The sequence below is a fragment of the Falco naumanni genome, chromosome 2 (genome assembly GCF_017639655.2).
Source record: "Falco naumanni isolate bFalNau1 chromosome 2, bFalNau1.pat, whole genome shotgun sequence".
NCBI lineage: Eukaryota > Metazoa > Chordata > Aves > Falconiformes > Falconidae > Falco > Falco naumanni.
In genome coordinates, this window is record NC_054055.1 from 120,505,051 (window position 1) to 120,531,911 (window position 26,861).

Consider the following 26,861-nt stretch of genomic DNA (forward strand, 5'->3'; position numbering starts at 1 on the left):
CGCCAGGCACGGAAGGTTCTGCTTTCCTCCTCAGGATAAGCTCAACTCCCCTGGGACTCAAGGAAAAGTAGTAGTTGCCTCCAGCAAGTTTCTTACAATTTTATTCTTGGTTTTCATGTTTAGCATATGATGAATTTAATTACTGGCTGAACCTCACCATGTTTAAGGCAGTCTCTTTTTTTTTTTTTTTTTTTTTCTCCTTTTATGTTTTTTTTTTTTTTCCTCATATTACAGATGAGGAATACTACAGCACAAAAAAATTAAGTTCTTTGCCTGCGTCCCTTCCATGACAACAGAACTAGGAAACAGAGCTCACACTTTAGTCCCAGGAATATTTCATCCCAAGAATAAGCCCATATACTTTGGTCCCTGAACGATACCCTGTCCTTATATAGCTTTTAAAAATATTAATTGCACAGATCCAGAGTTGAGCTGGTTGCCAAATATGATGGTAGAGAGTCGTGGGTTGTTGGTTTTTTCCCCTCTGCAGGTGTGTTGACGGGAACCTTTGGTTTCCTTCGCTTCCTCTCAAGTGTCGAAGATCTCTGTGGTTAAGACTGACTCTACTGTCCACCTGTGGGGGGTGGGTTTTGTTGTTGTTGTTGTTTTGTTGGGGTTTTTTTTGGGGGGGACAGACGGACAGATGACTCTTTTTGTTTTTTTCGCCCTATGTTTGCTGTCTGTGAAAGGGCAAGTTCTGGAAGAGGAAGGGGGATAAACACGTCGGGGTTATACCGGGTTAGCAAGAGTAAACTGCTAGCAGCATAGATCGTTTCTAGTTATGTCGCTGTGCCTTCTGGAGATACTCAGAAATACACATTTCTTCAGAATATTTTTTTTCTTTTTTTGTGTGATTTTTCCTGATCCTGGTGCATCCCTGTCTGTGCCACTTGCCCGTAGTTAACAGCAGAAGCATAACCTATCAAGGAGCTGTATGGGCAGCTGTGGCTTTCCTCATGGTGGCAAAATACAAATGGGAAATAATCTGGAAAGGACTTTTTTTCACAGAACGGAAGCCTAGGGCACAAAACGTAAATGCTGAACTCCTGCAGAGCAGGGTGGAAGAGCTCAGAAGGTGGGTCTCTGCTCCCCCGTTCTGTACCTGCGTCACAAGGCTCTGTTCTGTCCCTTCGAATTAGCAACACGTAGTGTGTAGGATCCCTGGGTTTTACTGCAGCTCCAGCATATGGGTCACAAATCTGGTCTGAATATAACTAATTAAGTGAAATGAGCTCAGTACATATGCTTTGGATTTTGAAGCTTTAATATTTGGCGGGGGGTGGGTGGGTGTGATTTTTAAAAGTTAGAGTAAACAATTCACCTTATGAAGGCGTTTCAAACTTTTTTATCTTGGTTCATAAGCAGTTGTGACTTGCAGTTTTGCCAGCTAACAGGACGGTCTTTGTACAATTACTCTAAATAAGAATTGTAGAGGAATTATGTGTTTTTTAGTAACAGTTGGGTATACTTTTGTGTCAGAAATATCTGGAAAATATTCTTAGCTGCCAAACAGATTTTATTCTAGCTCTAAAGACTGTTTTCCTTTGCCAGGGGACTGAGTTATATATTATGAGCTTGGAAAGCCGATGTATTGTTTATTACAGAAGGTTGTTGTTTAATAAAGTATATCTATGTGGATGCAGAAAGATTAAACACTTACTAGATGCAGTGAAGAAGGAGACCCAGCAACAACCTAATTTTGGAATGGCATAACTGCAAAGATATACAGTGACTTCTTTCTACACTGTGGTTTTTTCCTAGAAATATGTGTAGCTGTAAAATAAAAATAATTGTTGTTCGTGGGAGATGGTAATATACAAGCATGAAAGTAGAAATGATATACAGATACAGTGTACGAGTAGTTTTATACATTTTCGGGTTGTTGCATGAGACATAAGGACGTATTGCTAAGATGACTTTGTCTTGGTTATCGTCTGTGAAATCCGGTGATTATGAAGGGTCAGGGCACGGATGTATGCTTTGCATTGTGGATTTATGTATATGCCGGTTCCGCCCAGTGTATTTGGAGCTGTCTGAGTGTCTGACTCGGTTCATGCACGTCGGCAGGCAGTAGGTGCAGGACACAGGTGTTCCTCCCACCTCATCCATCAGGCCAGTGGCAGGAGGGAAGCAACGCCGCCCGATTCCCTGTCCACTTCTGTTTGCTAGACCATATCGCTTTCCGAAAAGCAAAATCAGCTTTCACAGAGTGATTACCAAGTTGACACAGCCAAAACTTATCTGTGTTGTTGCATGCTGGTCATGCTTCGCTTTCCTGTTTAATAGAACCAGGAGGGCAGGACAGCTGCCGCTGCTCTGGTTATGACTGGGATGTAATATTTCCATTAGTAAGCCCTCTTTTCAAATCACGTATGACTGGTGATGTATGAACTCTTTGCAGTATTCCCTAACCTGACACACACACACAGAGCTGAAGAGAAAACGCATTCAGAATATCTTCATTTATTTCAAAGTGAACAAACACAATTCTTATTTTCAGGCTTCACTGTCTGTATTTCAGAAAACTTGTTCATGAGGTATAACTCCAAAAGAGAGATTAATTTTGAAGTCAAGAAAATTCATCTTTCTGCTGATTAACCAAAAGGTGTTTATGGATTCAATAGACCTTTACAAGTTCATACTAAAAGAAAATTCAATTTTAAATTTTTCTATCTTAGGTGTTCTGGGGTTGGCTAAACCTTGTTGGTTCTTCAGTAGATCTGTCATGTACAAGCATGTCTGGCAACAGGTACTACTGAAAGCCTGGTACTTTCAAAATCTTGTAGATTTTGGTACTTGTAGAAATCAAGTTCTACAAGGGGTTTGACCTGCGTGGCATCAGTTTGAGTTGGTAAAAGGCGGTGGGGAAAAGCTAAGCATGAATCATAGGAAAAACATCAAGTAATAGGTGTTGAGTGTGTTGCAAGTAATATGGAAGAGACCGACACTGTGTATGCACTATATAAAATGCAGTTGATACGGCGTCATTTAGCGTTAAAACATTCTTAAATCTCACCGCAGTAGCTGTTGTGTTGTGGAGAGTGATCGTTGCAGTTCAGTTTGCTGTAGAGAGGCAGTTTTGTTCGATTTTGGTTTCTGAAGGAGATTTTCTCTCTCCAGAAACCAAGGAGGTGGTTGTGCTCTGACACAGCTGAGGAAAGACATCCCACCTCCAACCTGCTCCAGGCTGGCAGTGAAAGTGTGTTACTGCGTTAAACCCTGAAGGCTGGCTGCCGAGGCATTGAAACCGTTGTTTCTCAAGAATTCGGACAGCAGTTTTTGGAGGTGTAGCTCCAGTACAGTCCCTTAAGATACCTCTCGCCTGCTGGAACCTAGTGACTCCAAGAGTCCCTCCAGGGCATGCATCTGCATAATTCATGTGCCACCGGGCTGGGTTTTTTTGTTTTGTTTTTTTTTTTTTTTTTTCCCCCAAAAAAATAGGACTTGAATACCTTGTCTTATGCTTATGAATGGAAAACTTTTGACACTGCTCCATCTTTATATGGGGGGAGAAAAGGGTATCATTCTAACTTAGAAAGTGCAGCCACAGAGACCATCAAGTGGATGAGGTGATGCTGCGGGAAAGCCCTCCACAAGACAGCAAAAGTACGTGTGTGAAAATTCATAGACAGTCAGAAGAGTGAAATGCCCGGGTGGGGAGAATCGCTGGCCCACCCTGATGGCATCACCTCTGCACCTCGTGTAATTCTTGAAAACCATTTCTGAAATCATTGAGCTTTGTATCTGTCTCAGTAAGTTACTGAGATCTGGTGTCACGTGAGCATGTCTAAGCAAAAATGGTGCAGTATGTGCTTTACAGTTCTACAGCAAAAATGTTTAAGTGAAAAGACATGATTTATCATGATCATTTGATACCAAAGAAGGAACCAAAGAAGGACTGGAGGTAATCACCTGGTACAGCAAGAATCAAAATTAATTAGGAAACAGAGCTACTGTATGCGTGTATATATTTATATTTATACATATATATAAACATACATATATATAAATGATGAAGAATTTGGCATTTTCTGTTGTGCATACATGCTGTCATGTATGTTCAGGCACAGGTAAGGTTCTAGCTGATTTCCAGTAGCTTTGCAGTCAGATAAAAAGAAGGTCTCTTAGTTTGGTATTAAAACATTTTCTTGTTTATAGCCATACAATCCAAAAAATAATTTGACTTTTTTTCTGCATCCTAACCAACTTGTATAACAAAACAAAAGCGTATCGATGCACTTAGTGACTGGTACTGTCCAAAGAGGGAAGGAACAGGCTTTGCCATTCGGGTACGACCGTTTGGACGCATGTGTAGACTGGGAATTTACTGTCCAGTTCCTACCAGTTGTTGGTTCTGGTCACATACCGTGCAGCTCTACCTCACAGGCAGTGCACGTGCCTGGACGGGTGCGTACAGACACACGCGCTCCCCGCTGGCCAAGGAGGTGCCCCAGGTGGCCCCGGTACGTGCCTTCAGCCCATAGCCGTTCACTCCAAGGCGCAAGCCTGACGGACCCAGCCAGCTCCCTGGGTAAATGCGTACCTGCGAGGAGCCCTGCGGCACCGCACCTTGCTGACCTGGGCAGCTACGTGGTGTAGCGGGAAGGGAGCCCTGTTCAGGCTTGCACCACCGCGTGCTTCCGTCTCGGTACGGACAGCTGCTGGCTGATCCCGGGCCTGGGGTGGCTTGCTCTGCATCGGCTGCAGTTCGGAGGAGGAAAATAATAAGGAACACGTGTGTGTAATTATAGTACAAAGGAAATAGGAAGGGGGATAGCAAGCAACAAATCCAGAAAAGAAGGAACAGTTGGGCATCGTAATTATAGACATCTGATTATACTGGAGGAATTAAAGGGCTCTGAAAGAATTAGCCCTACAACCATTTGCAGTCTTGAGGGGAGGGAGGATGTATTCGTCAGGTGTTCGTTTTAAATTACTTACATTTTCTTTATTGTAGTTTTCTTGGTAGCAAAACCTGTAGTAAAATTTGCAGCACAACTCCCACAGGGTACTCTATAAGTTGTTTGCAAATTTAATTGAAACAATTACTGCTTCAGTACTAAGCTGAATGCATTTTTTAGGAAGACCCCAGGAAATCTGTTCAGCTGGGATTTGCACTGGATTTTTTTGGGCAGTTTTTTTTTGAGATTTTGAGCATTCTGAAAAGCTATTTGGTATGCATGTGTAAAAATCAGAGTCTTTTCATGTGGCTAGGGACTAATTCATAAGTTTTCATTTATTTAAAATACTGTCTATACACAGTTATAAATTACATGATTGATATTAGTTTATTATGTTTTTCACTAAATTTTTGGAGGCACTGTTAAGTAGTACCTGACATTGTGAAAGGTGAGTGGTTTTGACGCAGGATGCTTCCGACTCATGAAAGTACTTTGTTAAAATATGTAAGAATACAAATTCTTCACCAGAAACTGCTCAGCCTCCTGGGTGGTCTCTATGTCACGTATCAGGTGGGAAAATACACCTTTTTCAAAGATCGTCTAAGGAATCTCCAGAAGGAAGCTCTCATAGAAAGATTGCTTGACCCTTCTCTCTCTCCCCCCCACCATCTCCCGCAGATTTTTCCATACAAAGGAATTATTTGTGTTTAAGGATGCTGTGTTCTTTGTGTTACACTAAATGGGATTTCTGTGCCAAAACCCAAATAAATTTTGATTAATGAATTCAAGCCTGGAAAGCTCATGGAAGTGAGCTGATAGCAAAGCAGCTTGGTTTTTGTTTCTGACATGTCACTGAAAATGGAAAGCAAGTTGTAACTAGAGGGAAGGCATTTTAAATGAAAATAAGAAGTACCTGCAGTAAGGGAAAGCTGGAAAGTATAAAATTGTTGTAGGCAATGAGTAAACCTAGTTCTGTGCTGTGTTTACCTTTCTAGAAACCTGTGATTGAAATAGGTTTGATGTCACATCTGAAACTGTATTTTGAGGTTTATTGTGTGGCTTTTGGTTAATTTTTAATATAATTAAAATGTTGGGGTTTTTTTTTAATCTATTAACTGTCTAATTAGTATAAATTCCTGTTTCTGCAGTGGTTAAATGAAATAGAAATACACAAGCTTAATGTTTATGGAGATCAGACATGTATCTGGAATATCCAGTTGAGAACCCAGATCTGTTCCATTTCTGAACAAATGATCTTATATTCCCCGAGACTTATAATAAATAGATCCTCAGAAGTGCATGGAAACACAAACTACTGATTTGTATTTCTTTGATGTGTTTTCAGTTGAGAGCTCAGTGTTTTTCTTGTGTCACGCAGTGATGATTGCACAAATATGCAAGAGATACAAGATACTGAAAGATTGATTCAATTTATTCAATTTTGAGGATTTGATGTGATTATACTTTTCTTTCTATTATATCCACAGGAGAAACCTAACAAAGCTGTCCCTCATCTTCAGCCACATGCTAGCAGAAATCAAGGCTATTTTTCCAAATGGCCAATTCCAGGGTGATAACTTTCGTATCACCAAAGCCGATGCTGCAGATTTCTGGAGAAAATTCTTTGGAGATAAGTAAGTATTAACATTTTGTAAAAACCTTAATTCTTTCTAATCATAAGTATGAAGAAGAACGATATTTTCAAAGATCAGAATAATAGTTCTGAGTATGTGAATGGGCAATTTAAATGTAATTTCTTGTCCAAGTCTTTAGATTGGCTGAAATTGCTCAATTCATTATTAACAAACTTTGCAATGTTACAGTTTGCTCAAAGGATGAATAAAAATGACTGGGCAGTTCTATCAAGGGCACATAGACTCAATCATAAATGCAAGTTTATTGCATGAAGTTTATTGGTTCCATTCTGGGGTGAAGATGGTATGCTGTTTTCATAATGTACATGGCAAATCATCTCCTTTCATATTACATACATACTCTTAGGAACTTAATATTGCTCTCATGGACAGATTAAAGTTACCATCTTTAACTTTGTAACCACTACAATTTTTAGTGTTTTTTAAGTAATTAAAATAATGGGTTTATCCCTTATTACAGAAACTTCTTTTCTGTAGCTGTACTGCCTATAATGTAGTCACAGAGGACTAATGTTTCCTTCTGTTCAAGTTCTGTTATAGAAAGAGATGGAGTAACTGGAGATATGTCAGAAGGTTTAGTCAAAAGCAGGTGTTGGAGAAACATAGTGCGCGGGTCCTAAAATGAATGACAAGTGCAGACACGTGATGAAATCCTTATAGCAAATGCAATATTGAAAATGTAAAAGTAGGGGGGTGTGTGTGTGTGGTTTTTTTTTTCTAGGAAACAATATCATTTACAATATAGATATAGGCTAATAGAAGATGCGTAGGTGCTCACTTTCTCATATGGAACGTTTGTTAGTGTAACAGTGACATAAGAGGGAGGAGGCAAGACGTTTGTATATTTTACAGTATGATGAAGCAGTCATTATGGTCATCAAGGCTGGCATCGTCTTGTGCCATGTAGGCCATAGCAAGTCACAGATAATTCCTGCAACGATCAGTTACATTTTCTGTGCAAAAGCAGCTCTTTAAGTATTTCCTTCTTTATTTAGAATACCAGCATAGTAGGTTGGCACTTTTGCAAATTAGCTGTGTTCAGTGTGAGTTTACAACAGTTTCACTTCCTTTTTTTGGCTAGTCTAAACACACCTACTGCTAGCTTCCAGCTTTCTGCTTTTATTATAGCGTTAGCTGGTAATTTCACTATTCTAACAAATTTATTTCCCATGTAGATAATGTAGGAATTTGATCAATTTGCTGCACCACTTTTCTTTTTGTTAGAGGAAAGGTATCCGACCATGTTTTGAGTTGTCCATTTCAATGTGAAGATGATCTTTAAAATACCTACAGAAGTTCAAATAAAGTTATCTGAAGGGTTAATGTCCGTGACGTGTAGGGGTCTCTGTCAGATAAGGCTTTTAAAAAATGTCAAAAAAAGAAAAACAGAGGCTTTGAAAAAAAGACTAATGGTCTTATTTGGTGTTTCTATTTTCCCTTCCTCTCCTTCTCCCCTTTGCTTAGCAGCACTCAGAATTTAAATCTCCTCATGGTCCTGCTGTTGGGCTCTGTCCTTGAATGACCTTTACCAGCTGTCTTGATTGCAGATTGCATTTCTGTCATTGGGATTTACAGTTCTCATCTTCTGCTTTCTGTCGTTTCATCTTAACCAGTTTCATCAGCTTCCCCGTTCACGGCGATGTTCCTCTCCGTGCTGCTCTGCTAACTTGTCCTCTCTCTGTGACACTCAAGCGCTTCCCTTCAGCTTTCCTTCCAACAGCCCTGCCAGGTGGCTTTGGGAGACGGCACAGTACGTAGGTACTTGAGGTCTCGGCAGTAGGCTACTGTAACATATTGGTAGGATTTTATCAGAACAAGGTTGGTAAGAAGCATTTTTGACTGCGTCAGTCCCTCTGAACAACTTGGCTCTACCCTTGTCTTGTTCACACTTGACTTCTCTTTCCTGACTCATCCCCTGGAGCGCTGCTTTCAAACCCTTCCCAGGGCCCCAGAGCTCTTGCCATGCCTTTTTTTTTTTTTATGGTTTGTGTTTTTTTTTTCCCCGCTTATGTAAATTTCTTCATAAAATGCAACTTTAAATATGAACTCTCGGTACTAACCCTCTGACTTCCTACACTCCTCCTGGTGTGCACTTGCTTAGGGGTTGGGCTTTGTTTTCTTGGGGTTTTGGGGGCTTGGTTTTTGTTTTTGTTTTTTTGGTTAAAGCATCTGTGCACCAGAAATGCCTAGGAATCAAGGCGCTCTTGGGACGTCCAGTTCATTCCATATGTAACCTTGGTCATCTAGTATAGCCTGCAAGTTCTTAGAGTTCTGTCGTGTCCGGTGCTTTACTTTCAGCTGAGGTAAAGAATTGCTGTTATTAGTGTTCCCAGCTCTTTTCTAATAAGCTGAAACTGTTTTAGTTACTGGCCTTCTAAGCCGTGAACGGTTGATCTGCGCTTGGCAGCCTTGCCATTACCTTGGGTTTAGTTAATTGTGCTTAAGTAACTAAAACGTGTAACAGCATGTACGTCAAATAAATAGATGAGAAAAAGGCGTATTTGGCATGATGTTCAACCTCTTCGTTAAACAAAATGCCTGAAGCTTTTTAAACATTAATTATTTTCTAATCCATTTAGAAATACGCGGCAGGTATGCCTGCGAGCCACATCTTTTACAATGGGCCTGTTAGGACAAATTGGTTGGCAAATACGCTGGTATCGCTTCCCTGGAAGCAGAATCTACATAAAGATTTGGGGTGTTGCAGTCAGCTGATGGAATCTGTTTTGCACTTGGCTGCCTGGAGATAATCCCCCGGGGCTGTGCGGCGGCTCTGGCCTGGGTGGGTGTGTGGTGCGGAGCGGGGAGCGGCGGTGTGGTGTGCTACGGCGTGGTACGGCGTGCTCCGGGCTGCCTTGGCGTGCTCCAGGCTCCTCGGTGTTCCGCGGGCAAGCCTGTGCTCCTCGCTTGATGGTGCAAAGCAGCCCTCAGCCCTTGCTCTGAGGTCACTGGGTAACGCGGCTCCAAGCTAAAGCGTAAACAAAAAGTAAGTTGTGCAGGATCTTGGCTTCTGATGGGTAAAGTATAGCATGAGACATCACTCTGACACGTTGTTTGATCCGATTGGAAGGAGGGAATTGGAAGTATTAGGTCAATTTATAGGGTTTTTTTCAGCATAATAATATCATAAAAATAATCTTCCTGTCTCTAAGCATAATTAATTGGAAGCTTTTATATAATCCATTTTCTGCCTTGATTTCTTCTGGAAAGGTTGTCATTTTTTTTCTTTTTTAATTTGAAATATTCTAAATGGCAAGAAAGCAGGTCAATAGCCATTTATGTTTTGAAGTCAACTCCTCGGCTTTCAGTTTTTGAAAATGTGACCCACACTTCCGTTTACAAAAAGCAATATATTATAATTTACTGAGGAATAAAATCCAAGATACAATTTCCAAGAGTCCAGTTCATAGTTTAAAAAAAAAACGTTAAAAATTTATAACTGACTTTTTTCACTGCTCTTCCCCAACGAATGGGGAACTTCTAATTTTGTTCGTTATGTTTGTCTGTCATCACACTTGCAAAATTGTGCAGCTGTAACTAGGCTTGTTCAGCCTGTTACTAATAAGCATCATAGGATGCGTTCATTCTGCTTGCGTTTAAAGCTAGCCAGGTGTACGTTCACTTGACTTCATACTTCACATAAATTGCCAGGCTGTTCTAGGTCTGATGATGACACATCTAGCCGCCCTTTGAATTTCTATAGGGAACACAGCAGCAGAACTCAGCAAGCAATTTAAAGGGCTGCATCAGAGGAAGGTGCTGAAATAACTTTGCACCTTCTTGGCCCTCAAATACCTCCTCAACTTCTGCCTTTCTGGCACACCTCTATAAAAACTTCTGGATGTGTCAGTAGCGAGCGGGGCCTGGGTGGGGGAGAACGCTGTGGTGCTTGTGAGGACAGCAGGTACGTGGGTAAGGGGATCCACCAGCCCTCACGTAGGCAGGGGGTGCAGAAGCGGGGAGTAGTCAGAGCCTTTACGGTTGTGGGGTTTCCCAGGATCGCATGTTTCCAAGGAGGAGGGGGAAGCTTGGAAGGGATACGATGTTTGGAGAGAGACGCTAATGTGGGGGGTAGGAATGTATAGGGAAGGCTGATAAATTGAGTGGGAAATAATGAGATTTTGATTATCCGGGTGGAAGGAGAATGTGGGCGATAGCTGCGTGACGAAGGAAGAAATGGAAACAGTGATTTCTCTGCAAGGGGAAAGAAGAATATATATCCAGGTTAGGGGGTAGGTGAGGAGCTCGGCAGCGCCAAACAGAGGGCCCAGGATGGTTTCGATGTATTGACTTGGTCAAGGAAGCTGGCAGAGAAAAGCTGTCAGGGAGGTGAGGGAATAGGGAGAAGTTTGGGTTTGCTTTGTGAAAACAAGTCAGGACTGGGTGAGAGTTTTCTGAAGGCTGAACGAGTGGAGCAGGCTTAGAACGGAGCTCTTCGGCTTACCCACAGGCTGTGAGGAGGAGGAGAGCCTCCTAAGGAAAACAAAGGGGCTGGCTGAAAAATGAACAAAGGAGTAAATTGACACAAGCTTTATTTATACCATGGTCAAGGTCAAGATTTTAGGTAAAGTTCGGTGTCAAGAAAGAGCTGGGTAGCGTCAGAAGCAGGAAAGCAGTGAAATTGAGAAGGTGTGATTTTTTTAATTTGTACTGATTGCTAGAATGCAATTACTGGAGCAAGTGGTTTTAGTGGATTGAACTCATGGTTTACCACTGTAGTTGTGCTGGAGCAAGTGATAGTTAAACGTACAACGAAACGGTAATGTTAAATGGAACTGTGAAATTGTAAGGCATGCAATCAGCAGTCACATTCGCTTACAGATACTTCAGTAACCCCCAGTGGCTTGTAAATATGCATGTAAAACATAATCTGATAGCTTCTTCATTATCCACATTTTATCACTGTATAGTGCTTGATGTTAATTTTCCCCCGGTTCCTCGCTCACTTTAATAGCACCTTGCATCTTTTACAGGGTTTCAGTTCTGAGCAAAAACGGGCAAAATACCCCTGGCAGTGATCCTGAACTGAGCAGGAGAGTGGGCGAGGTGACCTAACAGATCTTTCCAGCCTCTGAATCTGAAAGCTGCAGTGAAGTCATGCAGGGTTTTGCAACTATTGAAATTTGTGATTTGTGGCACTCTCTGTGTTGCAGAATGAATCAGCAGTGAAATGTCAATGTTCTTAGATTTTCAATTCTCCATAGTTCTGCCATTTATTTTAACTTTTAAGGTTTTATTCTTCATTGTGAAACCTTAAAAAATTGAAAGCATTTCTGTTAGTGTTGTCAGATAAATTGATTTCCCCCCACCTTTTAGTTTCTGAGGAATCAGAAATTCTCTGACTGCTAGGGTCAAGCACGTTATTATTGTAATCTCTGATACTTCTTTTTCTTTTCTAGCCGAGGCCTGAAATGTATTTATTTTTAACGGGAATTTAGGAAAAAATGTAGGTATTGATTTCTCAGTATCATAGAATCATAGAATGGTTTGGGTCGGAAGGGGCCTTAAAGGTCACCCAACCACCTGCCCTGGGCAGGGACCCCTTCCCCCAGCCCCGGCTGCCCCCAGCCCCATCCAGCCTGGCCTTGGGCACTGCCAGGGACGGGGCACCCACAGCTGCTCCGGGCAGCCTGTCCCATGCCTCACCACCCTCACAGTAAAGAATTTCTTCCCAATATCTAATGTAAATCTCCCCTCTGTCAGCTTAAAGCCATCACCCCTTGTCCTGTCACGACATGCCCTTGCAAAAAGCCCCTCCCCAGCTTTCCTGCCGGCCCCGCTGGGTGCTGGAAGCTGCTCTAAGGTCTCCCCGGAGCCTTCTCCAGGCTGAGCAACCCCAGATCTCCCAGCCTGTCCCCACAGCAGGGGGGCTACAGCCCCCTCAGCATCCTCGTGGCCTCCTCTGGACTCCCTCCAACAGGTCCGTGTCCTTTTGTGTAGCAGTTAAGCAGGATATTTCAGATATTCTGAATTCTGAGTAGATGTGGTTCTGCTGTGGTCAGTGCTTTTTGGTACAAGGTTGGACAGACGTAGACTCTGTGGCTCGGGTTCAGAGAAGCAGCAGTAAAACAAGCAGACCACAACGCAGGACTGGACAGCATTCAGCTGTCAGAGTGAGACCTCAGATAAGCTAGGTTTTAACACCTTGTTGATCCCCTGAATTTATTACGTGATTGCCTTTTCTTGCTACTGATAGTGATGGAGAGCCCTACTGTTGCCTGAACACTGAAAAGACATGTACTGGAGCGGTGGTGCTGGCCCAGGGTGCTTCGGGTCTCAGTGCCCACCGGGGGTAAAGGGAAGCCAAAGATGAAGGGAGATGAAAGAGGAAGAGGCAGTGATCTGAGTGCCGCAGCCTTCATCACCATCCAGACAGGTGTTTTGTCGACAGGAACTCGTAAAGAGAAGGAAGTAAACATGGGATGGGGCTTTTAGAGGCCAGTTCCTCCCTCAGCTCATCAGCGGGGAGACAGGCTTACTGGTACCCTTGCTTACACACTTGAGCTGGAGGCAGCAGGGACTGTTCCCTGGGTGCTAGCAGACACCTAACTCGGGCTTTTTCATGCAAACGCAAGATAAACAACCTTGAACAAGAAGATAGATGATACTGTAGAGAAGAGCTAGTAAATGGAAAGTTGCAAGATAAGATTAGAGACCAAAAAAGGACAAATGTCTTCACAGCTAGTCGGGTGGCTAAGAATAAGGTGATAATTGCATGTACAAAGGATGGAGAAAACTAAGTTTAGTTGGGACACGAGGCTGTGAGATAGGCGAAGAGAATCTCGGTGGACAGGCAGGAAGAGGCAGTGTTTGAAGTATAAAAGGACATGCAAAAGCATGGATGTGTTTTGGATTTGTGGTTAGAGATCAGAGCTGGAAATACATAGATAGACGGCGCATCTCTTCGGGGACACTTCAGGAAATGCAGGCTTCCCGCGTCCCTTAAGGGAGTGCTGACTTGCTGTCTCCAGCCATGCCCAGATACGCGGGTTTGGAAGCAGATGTTTTTGCTGGTATACTTACCCTGTTTCATGAGACTCCTTTTTTTTCTCTCTGTTACCTTCTCTTTTCTCATGTTAGATTAATCTATATTTGTTCTGCATGATGTCACTATTTAATGATTGTACTGGCATGATACGGCAGGATTCCTGTTCTCCCTTAGGACTGAGCTTCTCAAGCTTTCTGTGTGTCAGTTGTTTGCTCTGCAGTTTAGAAGCAGTGAAAACATGTGGCCTCTCGCTTAAAACCGAAGCAGCAGCCTTAAGAAAATGTTCTGCGTTCAGCGATGATAAACCAAAATCCACATTGCTCACTGCAGGCTTGCAAAGAATGTTGTTTCTGATCTGGGTCAGTATTTGCTTGAATATTTTTGTGTTTCCTCTGGGTACAGTAATTCCCTTGTTATGTTTTCTGGTAGCATTTGAGAGAGTCTCTTGCAGACAAAACTGTTCACTGTAAGTTACACAGGTATGTGTTTACCTTCCTACACATACTTGTGGTCTGCTGTGGCTCAAATGGGAGCAGTGTCACTTGACTCCAGAACAGCTGAGTCTTTCTAGTTCTCCTGAAGCGCTGTACTCTGCACACTCAGAAAATATTTGCTTCCTCCAGGTTTCTTTTAATGTCTTTTGCTTTTTAATAATGCAGCAACGTTCAGGGGGTTTAAGAAAATCCTATGTACACATGATCAGGGCAGGAGGGAAGGGAGGACCTAAATTCCTCTGCTAAATTGCTTGAAAATCACATGCTGGTCACTAATCCTTCTCCTTTAGGCATATGGAGGTGGTGGGGGTGGTGTTTAAAACACTGTATTTGAGAGTATGGAGTGGCACGTCCTTTAAACCTGTGTCAATAATGCTAAAGAGATATCATCCTACGTAAAATATTTTTTTTAAAGCTTATACTTCAATCAGAATACTTTTGAATGCATCATTCTCTAAATACGCTTATTAGTTTTAGTCTTGCAGAAGAAATGTGGAGAAGTAATGTCGTTTTGAGAGCCTTGGCAGAGAAATGGTTTGCTTTAGGGTTTTTGACAGGGCTCTTAAATAAGAAGGCAACCCCAAGGTAAGTGGCAAGCTACAGGTAGTTTTGATTTGAGCGAGAGAGAGAGAGAGATGTGTGCAGAAACCCTCCTCAGGGAAAGTTATTCATTCGTTTGTTTCACTTTGTGCTTTCTTTGCTTTAATTAGTATGGACTTTTACTCTAATGATGAGGAAAGGCAGTGCAGACACGTATGGATTAATAGTTTCCTAAAGGTTTGGCGAATAGAGATTAGGTTTTCCTTGGAAAAGATCCTCCATAACCTTTTTCCACTGTACGAGGTGTGCGTCTCAGCTTCCTTCATATTTTTGTTTCCATCTAGAATTATCTCTCCTGAAGATTTTGAGCTAATTGAGGGTCGTAATAAAGTAACATGTAGCACAGTAACAGTATGCACATGTGACATAGTCAGGTATGTTTGTATGACTTCCATGTCCTGTGTTTCCCCCAAAATTATATTGTAAAAGGAGCAACTGGTACCAAAGCCCTGGGTGTATCTGTGTATGATGCGTGTGTGGTGGAGCTCCTAACGCTGGGCATCAAACCCTTGAGGGTGGCAGAGCCACCCTGCAGTGCTGTCCTCTCATGGGAGGCGCTCCCCGGGACATTGTCCCTGCTGGAATCATGTGTGCTCCCCTACTGCAAGAGGTAGCTTACGGAGCTGCAATTAAACCCCTGAAATACGGAGGCACTGCGCTTCCCCAGCCTAATTTTATAGAGAACTAATGTTACCAGGATGTCATGTTGTCTTTCTGGTGAGCTGTAGCAGAGGTGACTAACTCATCTCCTCCTAGACAAGTGTCCACAGGTCAGCCTAGTAGCACGAGGCACGTGCAGCCTCCCTCCAGCGCAGGGTATCATTACGGCGTGATGCAACAAATATTACAAGGACAAAGATCTCTGAAAATATTTATAGGAGATACCTTCTGTGGTTCAGGAGCAGAACACTGCAGGCAGGATTTCATTACATGCAGGGTCCTATTTTTTCTTTCTATAAAGGCAATCTTTTTTTCGTGTTCAAATAGATATAGATGTATCTATATATCTATTTAAACAACAGTCTAAGCATGCTATTAACTAGGACAGTCCCAGTCTCTACTGGGGTTTGACTGGTCCTGTTCCCTTCCCAGTGCCCCTCCCCAAGCAACTAAAATCACTATTTAGATTTGAATAATGAAAAGGTGGCCTCAAAGGCTGTATGTCCCCTAAACCAGAAGAAAACAACAGCGGTGAAATGTTAACTCAAACAGAAAGTTAACTCGCCAGCCGACTCTGAAAGGCTTTTTCACCCGTTTGTGGCCGTGGGAAGCCACCTGCCTGGTCCCGCCGGGATCTCTGCCGGAGGAGGATGCTTCCCGGTGTGCCTGAGAGGTCCCAGATCTCGGTGCTGGAGGAGCAGGAGGAGGGATGCTGCAGAATCCTTCACCCTCTGAAGACTCTGCATCACCCTCATTTTGAGTGAGTGCCTGCTGCCTGCAAGGACTCGGAAGAGTGCAGCGTGCAGCGACGAGAGAGAGGTTGGAGGAGAAACGATCCCTGCCTGGTGCTGTTTCTGAGTGTTCGGGAATGATAGCTGTGTAAAAGCAGCTGCTGAGAAATAGGAGTGAGTGTGTTTCAACAACCAGTTCTCACCTTACGAAAATGGAAGGTAGAAGAACTATTCCACAGAGCTGCAGAAAACCAAATATCTACTCAATTTAGTGAATTTTAAATTAGGACCACCACTTTTTTGGACACTTCTTCTCAGAGAAGTCCCACAAAATAACTGTAATGTTGTTCCATTATCTATGCACTCATTTCCCATCACTTTGTTTCTGTCTTAGCCAAAGTACTAGCCAACAGATCTCTAAAACCACGTTCTCCTGAAGACTTTTTGTTTGGTTGGTGGGGTTTTGGGGGTGCAGGGCGTTAGTCAAGAGAGAGCGAGAGATCCTACTTACCAGTCACATCTAATGAGTAAGTTTTCATGAGACTGTCTCAGGTGAGGCTTGAAAAAGCAGTTCTTAAGGTGTAGTGTGGCTTTAATAATTCATGGTAGAGTGTTGGTTTTTATTTAAGGGTTATTGTCTTAACCCTTCAAAAAAAATACAGAACAACAAAACAAACAAAACCCTCAAACAACCCCTACCACCCCCCAAAAAACCCAAAACAAACAAAACAAACAAAACCCCCCAAACTTTTCTAAACCTGTCTCAGTGTGATTGGGGTGTTATAGCCATTTAGGGTGGTTTACAAAGAGAATCAGAAAACATTTCAGAGCCACAGTTACAGGAACTAAATAAGCAGTAGGCACTTGAACTAAGACAACTTTAAGACCACAAAAGCGCTGATGTTTTCCAGCTTTGTTCTCTGAACTTAGTGCAATGTTTCATTCTCTCTCTACCATAATCAAATTTTGATGTGCATTCTTTCTTAAAAGGCATCTGATGTGGTATCTCTCTTCAGCTCTTTGTGGTTTCCTGTTTTTCATACGCAGATGAAAGTATCTGCTGAGATCTATTGAACTTCACATTTTATCATTTATGACTTTCTCAATATAAGCCTCCAAGTAACAAGTAGATTTCTTTGCACTTACAAATCTAGCCAATGCCTGATACAGTAGAATTACAGGAGCGTGTCTTTAGTGTTGTACTTCAAATTCCTACTTGTTTCTATTTAGGTTAACTGCATAATATTTGTTTTGCAGGACCAACTTCATACAGCTGGTCTCCACCCCCCCTGCCCCCCCAGTACTGTACTAGCAAGTAGTAAACATTTCTGCATAAGAAAATAATTAGAAAACCTGGAATAAAATATTTTGACTCATAAAAAAATAAGGCAATATGATCTAGTAAAAGTTGCAAGAAATATTGGTGATTTTGAGACACGTGTTTTATAATTTTAACAGTTATTATCAAAATATTACTATGAATGTGTGAGAACTTGTGAAGTCCTGAAAATAGTTACATATTAGTTATATTTTGGTTAATTAAAACATTTTTAAAATAGCATATAATCTGCTGTCAGTGTCAGGAGAGATTTTAAGAGAAGGTGTTAACGGTTTTGCAAAACTTGGGTGAGACCTTAATGGCATGACAAGAAGAACTGCTATTAATGAACAATTTATCATGGTTTTAAGAGCGATAAAATAGAGTACTTCCAAGGGATCAGCCTTGGGTTGATTCCGAATACAAGCACTTGGTTGGCAAAATAACTAACCTGCGTTTTCTCTGACTGTGCAAATAGAAACTGAATTTGGCAGAACACGGCTTTGTATTGGAGAGGGTAACTTTAATTTCCTTCTATTCTGATTTCCCACCTTTCCCCACATTCACTACTGTCTGCAAAGACTCCCTGTCCTGCAAGAATGTGTGAAGGTGAAGATCTGAGAAGATGTGTCTTCTCATACTCGTCTAACTGCCATGGGCTGTGTTGGACCAGTGTCAGCGGGATCTGGTCGATTGCTATCATATTACTTGACCGGCGTTTATGAGCTTTAGCTATAAAAAATGTCATCACAGCAGATATACTACATTAATGCTTATCATTCTGAGAAGGGAGGCTGTGAAGAAAGGGGTTCCTCGCCCAGCCCAGAGGCGGTCCTTTACGCTCCCCTTGGGAGGGTGTGAGGTCGCTTGCTACGCCTGCTTGGTAGGGTATTTCGGTTTCTGCAGTGTTCTTTTTGTTGTCCTCCTAAGGAAGCCTGAATATTTATAATTTTAAAATAAATGACACTTTGATTAACCATATTTAAAGGAAGGCAAACCATTCTTTCATTTTCTTAAGCTGCTTTAAGAAAACTTGACTGTTGAGGGTTTTTTTGGTTGTTTGGTTTTTTGGTTGGTTTGGGATTTTTTTGTCTGTAGAGAAACCAAATTAAGATTCCACTTCTTTCAAAGTCCAGTTCTGGTGTCTAAATAAGGTATCAAATCTTAGGTATGTGGTTTTATTAAATTTATTACTTCTAACCCTCTCACAGAACTATAGTGCCATGGAAAGTGTTCAGGCAGTGCCTTCATGAAGTTCATCAGATAAGCTCTGGTTTGGAAGCCATGGCTCTTAAATCTACTATTGACCTGACCTGCAACGACTACATTTCAATTTTTGAGTTTGATATCTTCACTAGATTATTTCAGGTAAGAAAACTGTAGATGCTTGTGTGAATAAGTGAACCTTAGTGCCCTGAGGCAAGTACCTGTGGCTCAAGGAACCAGATTATGTGGAAAAACTGAAACAACTGAAACACTGCAATTCAGAAATGAATTGTGCATGGTTTTTTTAGTCCCTCAGAGATGTTTGGGCATCAGTACTGTCTGAAAAACCGGAAACATCCAGCAACGCCTGCTACATTTCAGCACATAATTAGCGCAATCACAATATCTTTGTGTTTGCTGCTTTATTTACTTTTCACTATTCTTAAATGCATTCCTAGAACTGCAGGCCTTCAGGTACTTGCCTAGGTTTTACTTGTGTTTTTATTGTGCTTTTGTATTTGTATATACTTACTTGAAGTGTTTCTACAAACACATAAAGGAAGTTTCATATGACTGAGGTTTTTAGGCTAAATGTAGGCCAGACTTTTCTTGATGAATGTATTTTTGCCATTAATGCTCTGTTCTTTATTTACAATAAGGGGCTGTCTTTGGGAATAGAGTTAATTATATTACTGTAAATAAGTAGTATTTATCTGGAATAAGCTTGTACATATGTTACATGCCTATGTTGACATTGTGTTCCTTCTACAGAATACTCTTGAATATTTTAGTCAATACAGAAGGCTGTGCTGGTTTGCATCCGTATTAGATGTATTGACTCTGAATTTGTTACTTTGGGTATTTCTTTTGTATATAGGCACATTTAAGGTGTACAGACATTTATTTGATCACTTACTTTCTTTACCCTGTACAGTGACAAACTGGTGCCACAGCCTTGAGCTGCACTGGGGGGGGTGGGGGTGGGGTTAGATTGGATATGAGGAAAAAATTCTTCACTGGAGAAGGCTATCGAGCACTTAGGGGCATGGTTTCAAGGGAGACTTGGCAACGATAAGCTAACGGTTAGACTCGACCGTCTTAAAGGTCTTTTCCAACCTAACTGATTCTATGATTGTGCTTTTTCCCGTTGGAGGTACGTTCAAAATACCAATTTTCTGTCAAAGCCTGGGCCGTGTGTTTGGTCTCTTTTCCATGATAATCTCTGTTTAGCTTTCTTGGGTTTGCTGCTATGGGAAAGTGTGCCGTTACAAAATTGATACTAAGATTTGGCATGAGATGATTAAAGTTTTTAGTTTACGGAGTTTTGATTTTGATCATCTCCATTCTGAGTCAAAACTGTATCACAGTTGAAAATGTTACAGTGTAAGTGATCTGTGTAACTTAACCACAGACACTGGTCACTTACTAAAATGTGCACAGGTCGTGGGGGTTTGAACAGAACTTTGGGGGTTCTCTTTGCTGAAGTGATAAACTAGAGAATATGGATCACTGCATTATGCTACTTTAGCAAAATCCCCCTGCCCTTTGCCCTTTGTGTGGAGCTCGATGGGATCAGGCATTCCTGTCCGAACGTTGCTGCCTTGGGACCAGTTTCTACTCTGCCAAAAGTTTCTCCCTTTTGCTCAGTGTTTGGCTAACGAATACGGCGTTCAGGTTAGTAACCGGGCACAATCTTGATCTCAGACTGGACTGTAAAATATCCGAGGCCTGTCGGCTGCAGCGTACATGCCTATGAAATGCATTTATTTAAAGTTCCTTTCTGTAGGATTTTTCCCCCTAAGCATTTTGCTTACCAGTAACAGCAGGGTTCGGGTTTGTGGTTTTGTTGTTGTTTTGTTTGTTTGTTTGTTTTAATCTGTACATCAAGTGTAAGATTAAATGAGAAGTCACTGATCTGAGAAGTAAGTTTGTTCCAACCCTACGTGGGCTCCTATAGATTGCATTAATACCAGGACAGAAGCCTCAAATGAGATTTATTTTCCTTTTTCTGTGAGCTGATGAGTATCTATTTGCATTAGTTTCTTTGTGAGGCTGTTGCCGGTTTGATACATTACAGAGCCTGGTGCTGGAGAAGGGGGATCAGCAGTACCGGTACGGGTAAGGAGAGCAGGCTGGTTAGGATTAACTTTTAATTTAACTGAGAACGAGAAGGAGAATTTTTGCCGAACAGATTACCAGCGGGTGCGATAGCCGCATAACTGTTGGAGTGAACTCGCCCTGAACTCGCCCTGAGAACCTCTCCCAGAGGTTACATTTTACTTCTCTAGTTTTTAAATGGCTTCTGTAATGATGCGTGTGTACGCCCACGGAGAGAAAATCCCAATTGCTTAAGTAATCAAAGTGCTGTTTTGCCAACTGCGGGTTGTGTTACAGATAAGCTACCTTTAAAGCGATGCAGAAAGCAAGACTAGTTTTTACGGAGATCCTGTGAAAGGGGGGCTGCTCCCCCTGCCTCCCCACGGCAGGCAGGCACAGCTGTGGGCGCTGTGTTCCCTGGCCAGGGATGAAGTGAGCAGGGCAGAAGGTGTAGATGCTTGGAAGGAAAGGGACTCCATTCTGTCACTGGTTAACATCTTCAGTTATACTCTTATGCACAAATATTTCCATAGAAGAGAAAGTGTACAGATATTTTCCCATTTGACATTTCTGCTTTTGTAATTTATATAAATTTATATATATACAAATGTGTGTGTGTATATATATATACATTGAAAACTCCGCGTTTGTGTGCACAAGGCAAGCTATGAGTCCTTGCACTTTTGATTTTTTCGGTCATGCAGTCCCATCATTTTCTAGATTCAGCAGTAGTGTGACACTCTGTAGAGAGTCCAGGCGTGTGGGGAAGACGCTGCCCACTGTCAGCCTAGGAGCCTGACGGTTGTGATGAACCAAGGAGTTTGCATGCTACTTGAATTTATTTTGTAACGTACTGTAGCGAGCCTTTATATCCCGCAGTTCAACAAAACATCAAAGCACTGAGCGTTGGATCACCCTTTGATTTACGTGCATGCGCTGGAGTGACACGGCAGGAGAAGGAACGTTGTGTTTTTGGGAGGGAAGTGTCAGTGTTGCTGTGGTGAAAGGGGAAGAGTCAACTCCCTCAAACTCCCTTTTTTTCTCTGGAGCAACCACAGTGTTTCGTGTGGTGAAGCCTTCTGGCATCCACCGCTGGTGAGGGCGCAGAGGAGCTGGCAGGGTGCAGTGATGCGTTTAGGATTCTGATTTCTTTTTCCCCTTTTCTACAAATTTGAACACGTGAAGTTTCTTGTGGACTCTGTGCTGAAGCCTTACTATTGTATTTCATGTGTCTGATTTGAAGAGGTAATAATTTTAAAACGGGTGTTCACCCATGTTTAAGCAGTGGTTAGGGTTTGCCTGGGAAATGAATCGTAACCTCAAGCAGCAGCGTTGGGACGCGCTGCCCAAGTATGTCACGCGGGCATTTGCCCCGTGCCTTGCCAGCCCTTGGAAGCCCTTGTCAAGGGGATTTGCAGGGCACACAAGAACACCAGCCTCTTCACTCCTGTTGCTTCACTTCACCTCCCTTGATCTTTTGACAAATACACAAAAAAAATAATCTCCAAACCATTCAGAGGCAGGTTTTTGTGTCTCCGAATGCTGGCAATGAACACTTAATATATTGGTATGAATCCACTACTTCAAACCCATCCTTCACGTACAGCAAGGGCTGTCCTGCATCCTTCGCAGAGGTGGTGTATTGGGCGTGTGTCGCCGACTTTTCGGGAACATTTGCTATTCAGGTCAGCAAGGACTGTGGTGAAGTACAGTCAATATTTGTATTGTTTGCTGGTTGTAATACCATTACGCTAACTGAAGAAATCAAGAAGTAGAGAATAAGAAAAGAAATGACAGCTGAAATTAGTGGCTTTGTTAGGCTTCATTTGTTAATGTTACTTATCAGTGCTATGGAAGTGCCCCAGGACCTCTCAGGAATAGGCTTAACTGTGTGTTGATTAAGCCATCATGGAGCCGTGCTCTCCAGGTTCTAACTAAACACGAAGTTTAATACATTAGCTACAAATAGGCAATTCTGTAAATTCAAGTTCTTCAGAATCTTTATCTAAAAATTTATACTTGATGTTCTTGGAGTAATCCCTTTGAAGGAAACCTGGGAGCAAATCAGGGTGTGTAGGATGGTCTTTTGTACTGTTTAGACCGTAACCACAAGTGCTTGTTTTTCAGCTGAAGCTAAACCACGGTAGGTCTCCCTGACAAATTGGCTTGAGTTTCATTAGAAACATGTAACTACCTGGCTGCATCTGTTTAATTGTTTGTCTTTGGTTTTTAGCCGTGGGGTTCAATCTTAAGGAATTGGAACTTCTTAGCTGTGACGCACCCTGGCTATATGGCATTCCTGACGTACGATGAAGTGAAGGCGAGGTTGCAGAAATACAGCACTAAGCCTGGGAGGTGAGAAGCTGTGCTGATTATTGCTTCCCAAATAAACTTGCTCTCTCAGAAGCTACATAATTTACTCTAGGTTCATACTTCTGTACTGTGTGATACTTAATGCTCACCGCAAAATGGAAGGAGTGAATCTTTGGCTTTTTCTTTTTGGTAACAGTGAATCAGAGCCATAGTACATTTGGGGGTTTTATACTTGTGATTTTATTGGTATCAAAAGGTAGTTTTAAAAACAGCTTTTACTACTAAATCTCTGAACTCCACAGTCAAAAAACACTGACCTTTTACATTTTAAGACATAGGAATTTTGTAAACACGATCTGGTTTTTATGCCATAATTCTCCTACAGTGCTATGTAGCAAAAAAATACTGTATTAGCACAAGAAGGTCTAAGTGTGTACAAATAAACAGGAAAAAAATTGAAATTACATTGCTTTTCCTTTCTTCTTCTGAATTAGGTACAATAAGCAATGTGTTCTGGAAAAGCATACTTGAAAATATAAATTGCTTTTCAAAATTTGCATTAAATTGCTGCTCAACAGTAAAGTAAAAATAATCTTAACATTTTCCATGGTAGCACACCTAATTATGAATTTAGTCAGTGCTTATGTGTTCCTTTTATGTTCATACTTTTTTTTCCTTTGCCAGTAATGATTGTGTATCCCATAATCTGCACCTGGAAAAGGAATCTGTCGATTAAATATCATGGCATGTAGAGTTTTTAAATAATTTCTGTGTGGTGCTATGCATACTGAATTATTCAAAAGGAACTTTTACTATTTGTGCCACTTCTGCTGTCCTGGAAGAACATCCCTGCCAGTTAGGAAGCTCTTTCCCCCTGATGTCTCCTTGTCTAACTTTGCTCTGGGGTCACATGTGTACGTAGGTAAAAGTATGGCATTTTGAAACTTGTTAGAGAAGTCTAGCAACAGTTATACCCGTATTCTGTACTTAGTTTTTTTTGATTTTTAGCAAACAATATGTTGTTAAGTTGCCTGCCTGGTCCAGTCCATATATACAAGAATCTGTTTTTTTCAGCAGAGTAACATTGAACTGCAGCAGTCGGATAACAAGGTTGATTTTGAGAGTGGTTGCTATACTTGCTTTTTTCTCTATTATTAATTCTGATTCTGTGATTCTAAAAAAGAAGTGATAGAGGAATTATCCAAAGCTGCCTCTATGTTCCGTGTAAATAGAGAGTTAGTTTTAAGATAACTTTCTATTGCACACCAGAAAATTACTTTCTGAGTCACTTAGGTGAAATGCTGAGTGTGAAAGAGGAGATACGAAGTGAAATTGGTTCTTTAATCTAAAACATCCTGGAAATCACCAGATTTTGTTGAAATGAGTAGTTACTACTTCAGTGTAAGGTTGGCCCCACTGAAGTTTTAAGAGCCATGCCAAACTTCAGGGAGGCTAATATTTCTCATTCTAAACAGTTCGGAATGAAATAAACTATAGATGTGTGATTAAGAAAAGCTGCTCTATAATACAAAATCGAGTTTGTGGTATTTCACTGTGGGATGCTTCTCTGAGTGAGGTTTTTGCATATGAGATGGTGTCTGACATGAAAAGGACCAGAGTTTGTAGAAAAACTAAACATGCCTGATACCGTTGCCTATAATCTTCCTTTTCCTCCTGCTGTGCTCCCTGCCTACCTCCTGTATGCTCCCAGCTATCACCTGCAGCACACAGAAGTATTTAAGTTTAAGTCCAGTTGGCTTGGTATTATCTGGTATTTTCTGAAGAAGTGATATTTCTTCTGTCCTGTGCACCACCTCGGGTACCCACAGATTGGCGTTGCTAGTAAAGTGGGGTTTATTATTTGTCGTTCGCATTTCTGTTGCATCTAAAGGTGTTTTATGTTTCCCCTTCCATTCATTCAGGTTATTAGCCTTTATATGCACCCAAAATGTATGTTGTAGCTATGGACACTTGACAATACAATACGCTGTTCTTGAGCAGGTTTTTGGGCATGTCTAAATGTACATGTTGGGGCTGCCCACAGGGAGTGCGCAGCTTTGAGAACTAACAAGCAAGCAAATGAGAAGCTGGGGGTAGGGTGCTACTGGTACCTTATTTCTGCCCACGAGGAACTGGCAGCGTAAAAGATGCAGGTCTATTTAAGGTTGTACAAAGAACACGCGGCAGAATTAGGCATCTGACCCAAATCTTCAGAGGCCTGACGCAGCGCCTTTACCAGAGGCCATCCTTGCGCTCTGCGCTGGTTTCGCGGGACTGTGATTAACGGTGACTTTCTATTCATCCTGTCTTTCTCAAGCTACATTTTCAGGCTGAGTTGCACTCGGCTGGGACAGTGGGCCATCGGGTATGTGACCGGCGATGGGAACATATTGCAGACCATACCTCACAACAAGCCCCTCTTTCAAGCTCTGATTGATGGCAGCCGGGAAGGATTGTAAGTGCAAATTCCTACAGGCACCATACGTACAAAATCCCGATTTCCTTGTTCTTCTAATGCTTGGCTGGGTAGCTATTAAAGATCTTTAAAAAACAGAGAATCTGGGATGTGGTGTTTAACATTCCTTTGGAGTTTAAGGACCATCCCTTTTATCCATTTGAAAAACACCTGTTTCCAGGTAATTCCATTAACCAAAATTAATGAAAGTTAACCAAAGCTATATCTCATAGCAGATAAATTCCAGGAGAAAATAAAACTGGGCAGCTGTGACATTGATTCCTCCCCACCCCACCTAGTAAAAGTCCCAAATGCACTTAAGCTTATTGAACAATTACTACTGCCAGTTACTCATGGGTCTAACTCTGGACAATGATTTGAAAGCTATGTAATTGGTTTTTTATTTATTGTGCGGCCTGAACATTCTCCAGGTTCTAATAGTTTACTGACAAGATTTATAATTATAAGAGAATCTAAGTTTGTAGGGAGTAGTAGTACAGTTTTACTAGGCTGGCTAGTTTTGGTGTCAGGACCTTTTCACTGGGATAAGTGTTTTGATATATCCACATGATCATGATGGTGAGGGGGGGTAGAGGGAAAGGAAAATTGATTAATCCTCAAGAAAGGATTGAGAAACCCTTTACAGTCTTGCAGTTTTTCTCCATCCTGCACAGTGCAGTAATTATTTTTTTTCCCAGGTATGATGATTTCATACATGTAGTAACAAGCACCCTTATAATGGTGGTGTTTCAGGCAAAAACTGAGCAAAAAAAAACTAGAGCTGGGAATATTTAATGCAGAGTGAAGATTTTGTACCCTATGTAAATACAGTTTACTCACAGCGTGACAACATCCTGACTTTCAAGAAACTCTTTCCATGTTAGAGGTAATATAAATCTGAATATAGAACACCTTAGGGTCTCTAATGTCATTTAATCTATTATTAATTTCCCACAGGATCAAAATGCCCCCGTTGGTTCTTGCTTAAAGTCTAGTCTGCATCTTCGTTTCTGGGTGTAGATTCTTGTCATAAATTACACAGATTTATGTATGTCGTAATGTACACAGATATAATACTATGAGACACATATATAAAATTGCATATATCATAATACACAACGATACACACAAAAGTTCATAACTTTCTGTTCTGCTCCATTGCTTGCAGTAGCCTATAGAGTCACCGAGCGTGATGCTCGCAGTGGGGAGATCACTAGGAGCACAAGCAAGTATAAGCTCGCTGTGAAATGAAGATGTAAAATAATATTCTGTTGAGCTACCTCCAGAAGGTTATCTGCTAATCAGAGCTCAGATGCACTCCGGTGGTAGCTGTGCATGCGATATCAAAATCCTTCCTGGGCTTTTATAAATAGACTTGAGCATGTGTCAGGATGGGCATGTAGCGTTCAGTTGCGCCCAGGAAATAAGTTGCCTGAGGAAAGA

The 26,861-nt window shown here is 41.6% G+C and overlaps 1 protein-coding gene across 3 annotated transcripts in view; it reads left to right on the forward strand.

Moving 5' to 3' along the window:
- The window catches only part of CBLB (Cbl proto-oncogene B), a 130,054-nt gene that overhangs the window by 60,275 nt on the left and 42,918 nt on the right, over window positions 1-26,861 (forward strand). For all 3 annotated transcript variants that reach the window (XM_040583137.1, XM_040583139.1, XM_040583138.1), the window contains exons 4-7: window positions 6,389-6,535; window positions 18,559-18,715; window positions 22,884-23,005; window positions 25,281-25,418. In XM_040583137.1, coding sequence (XP_040439071.1) covers window positions 6,389-6,535; window positions 18,559-18,715; window positions 22,884-23,005; window positions 25,281-25,418 — 564 coding nt within the window. The remainder of the gene's footprint in view (window positions 1-6,388; window positions 6,536-18,558; window positions 18,716-22,883; window positions 23,006-25,280; window positions 25,419-26,861) is intronic.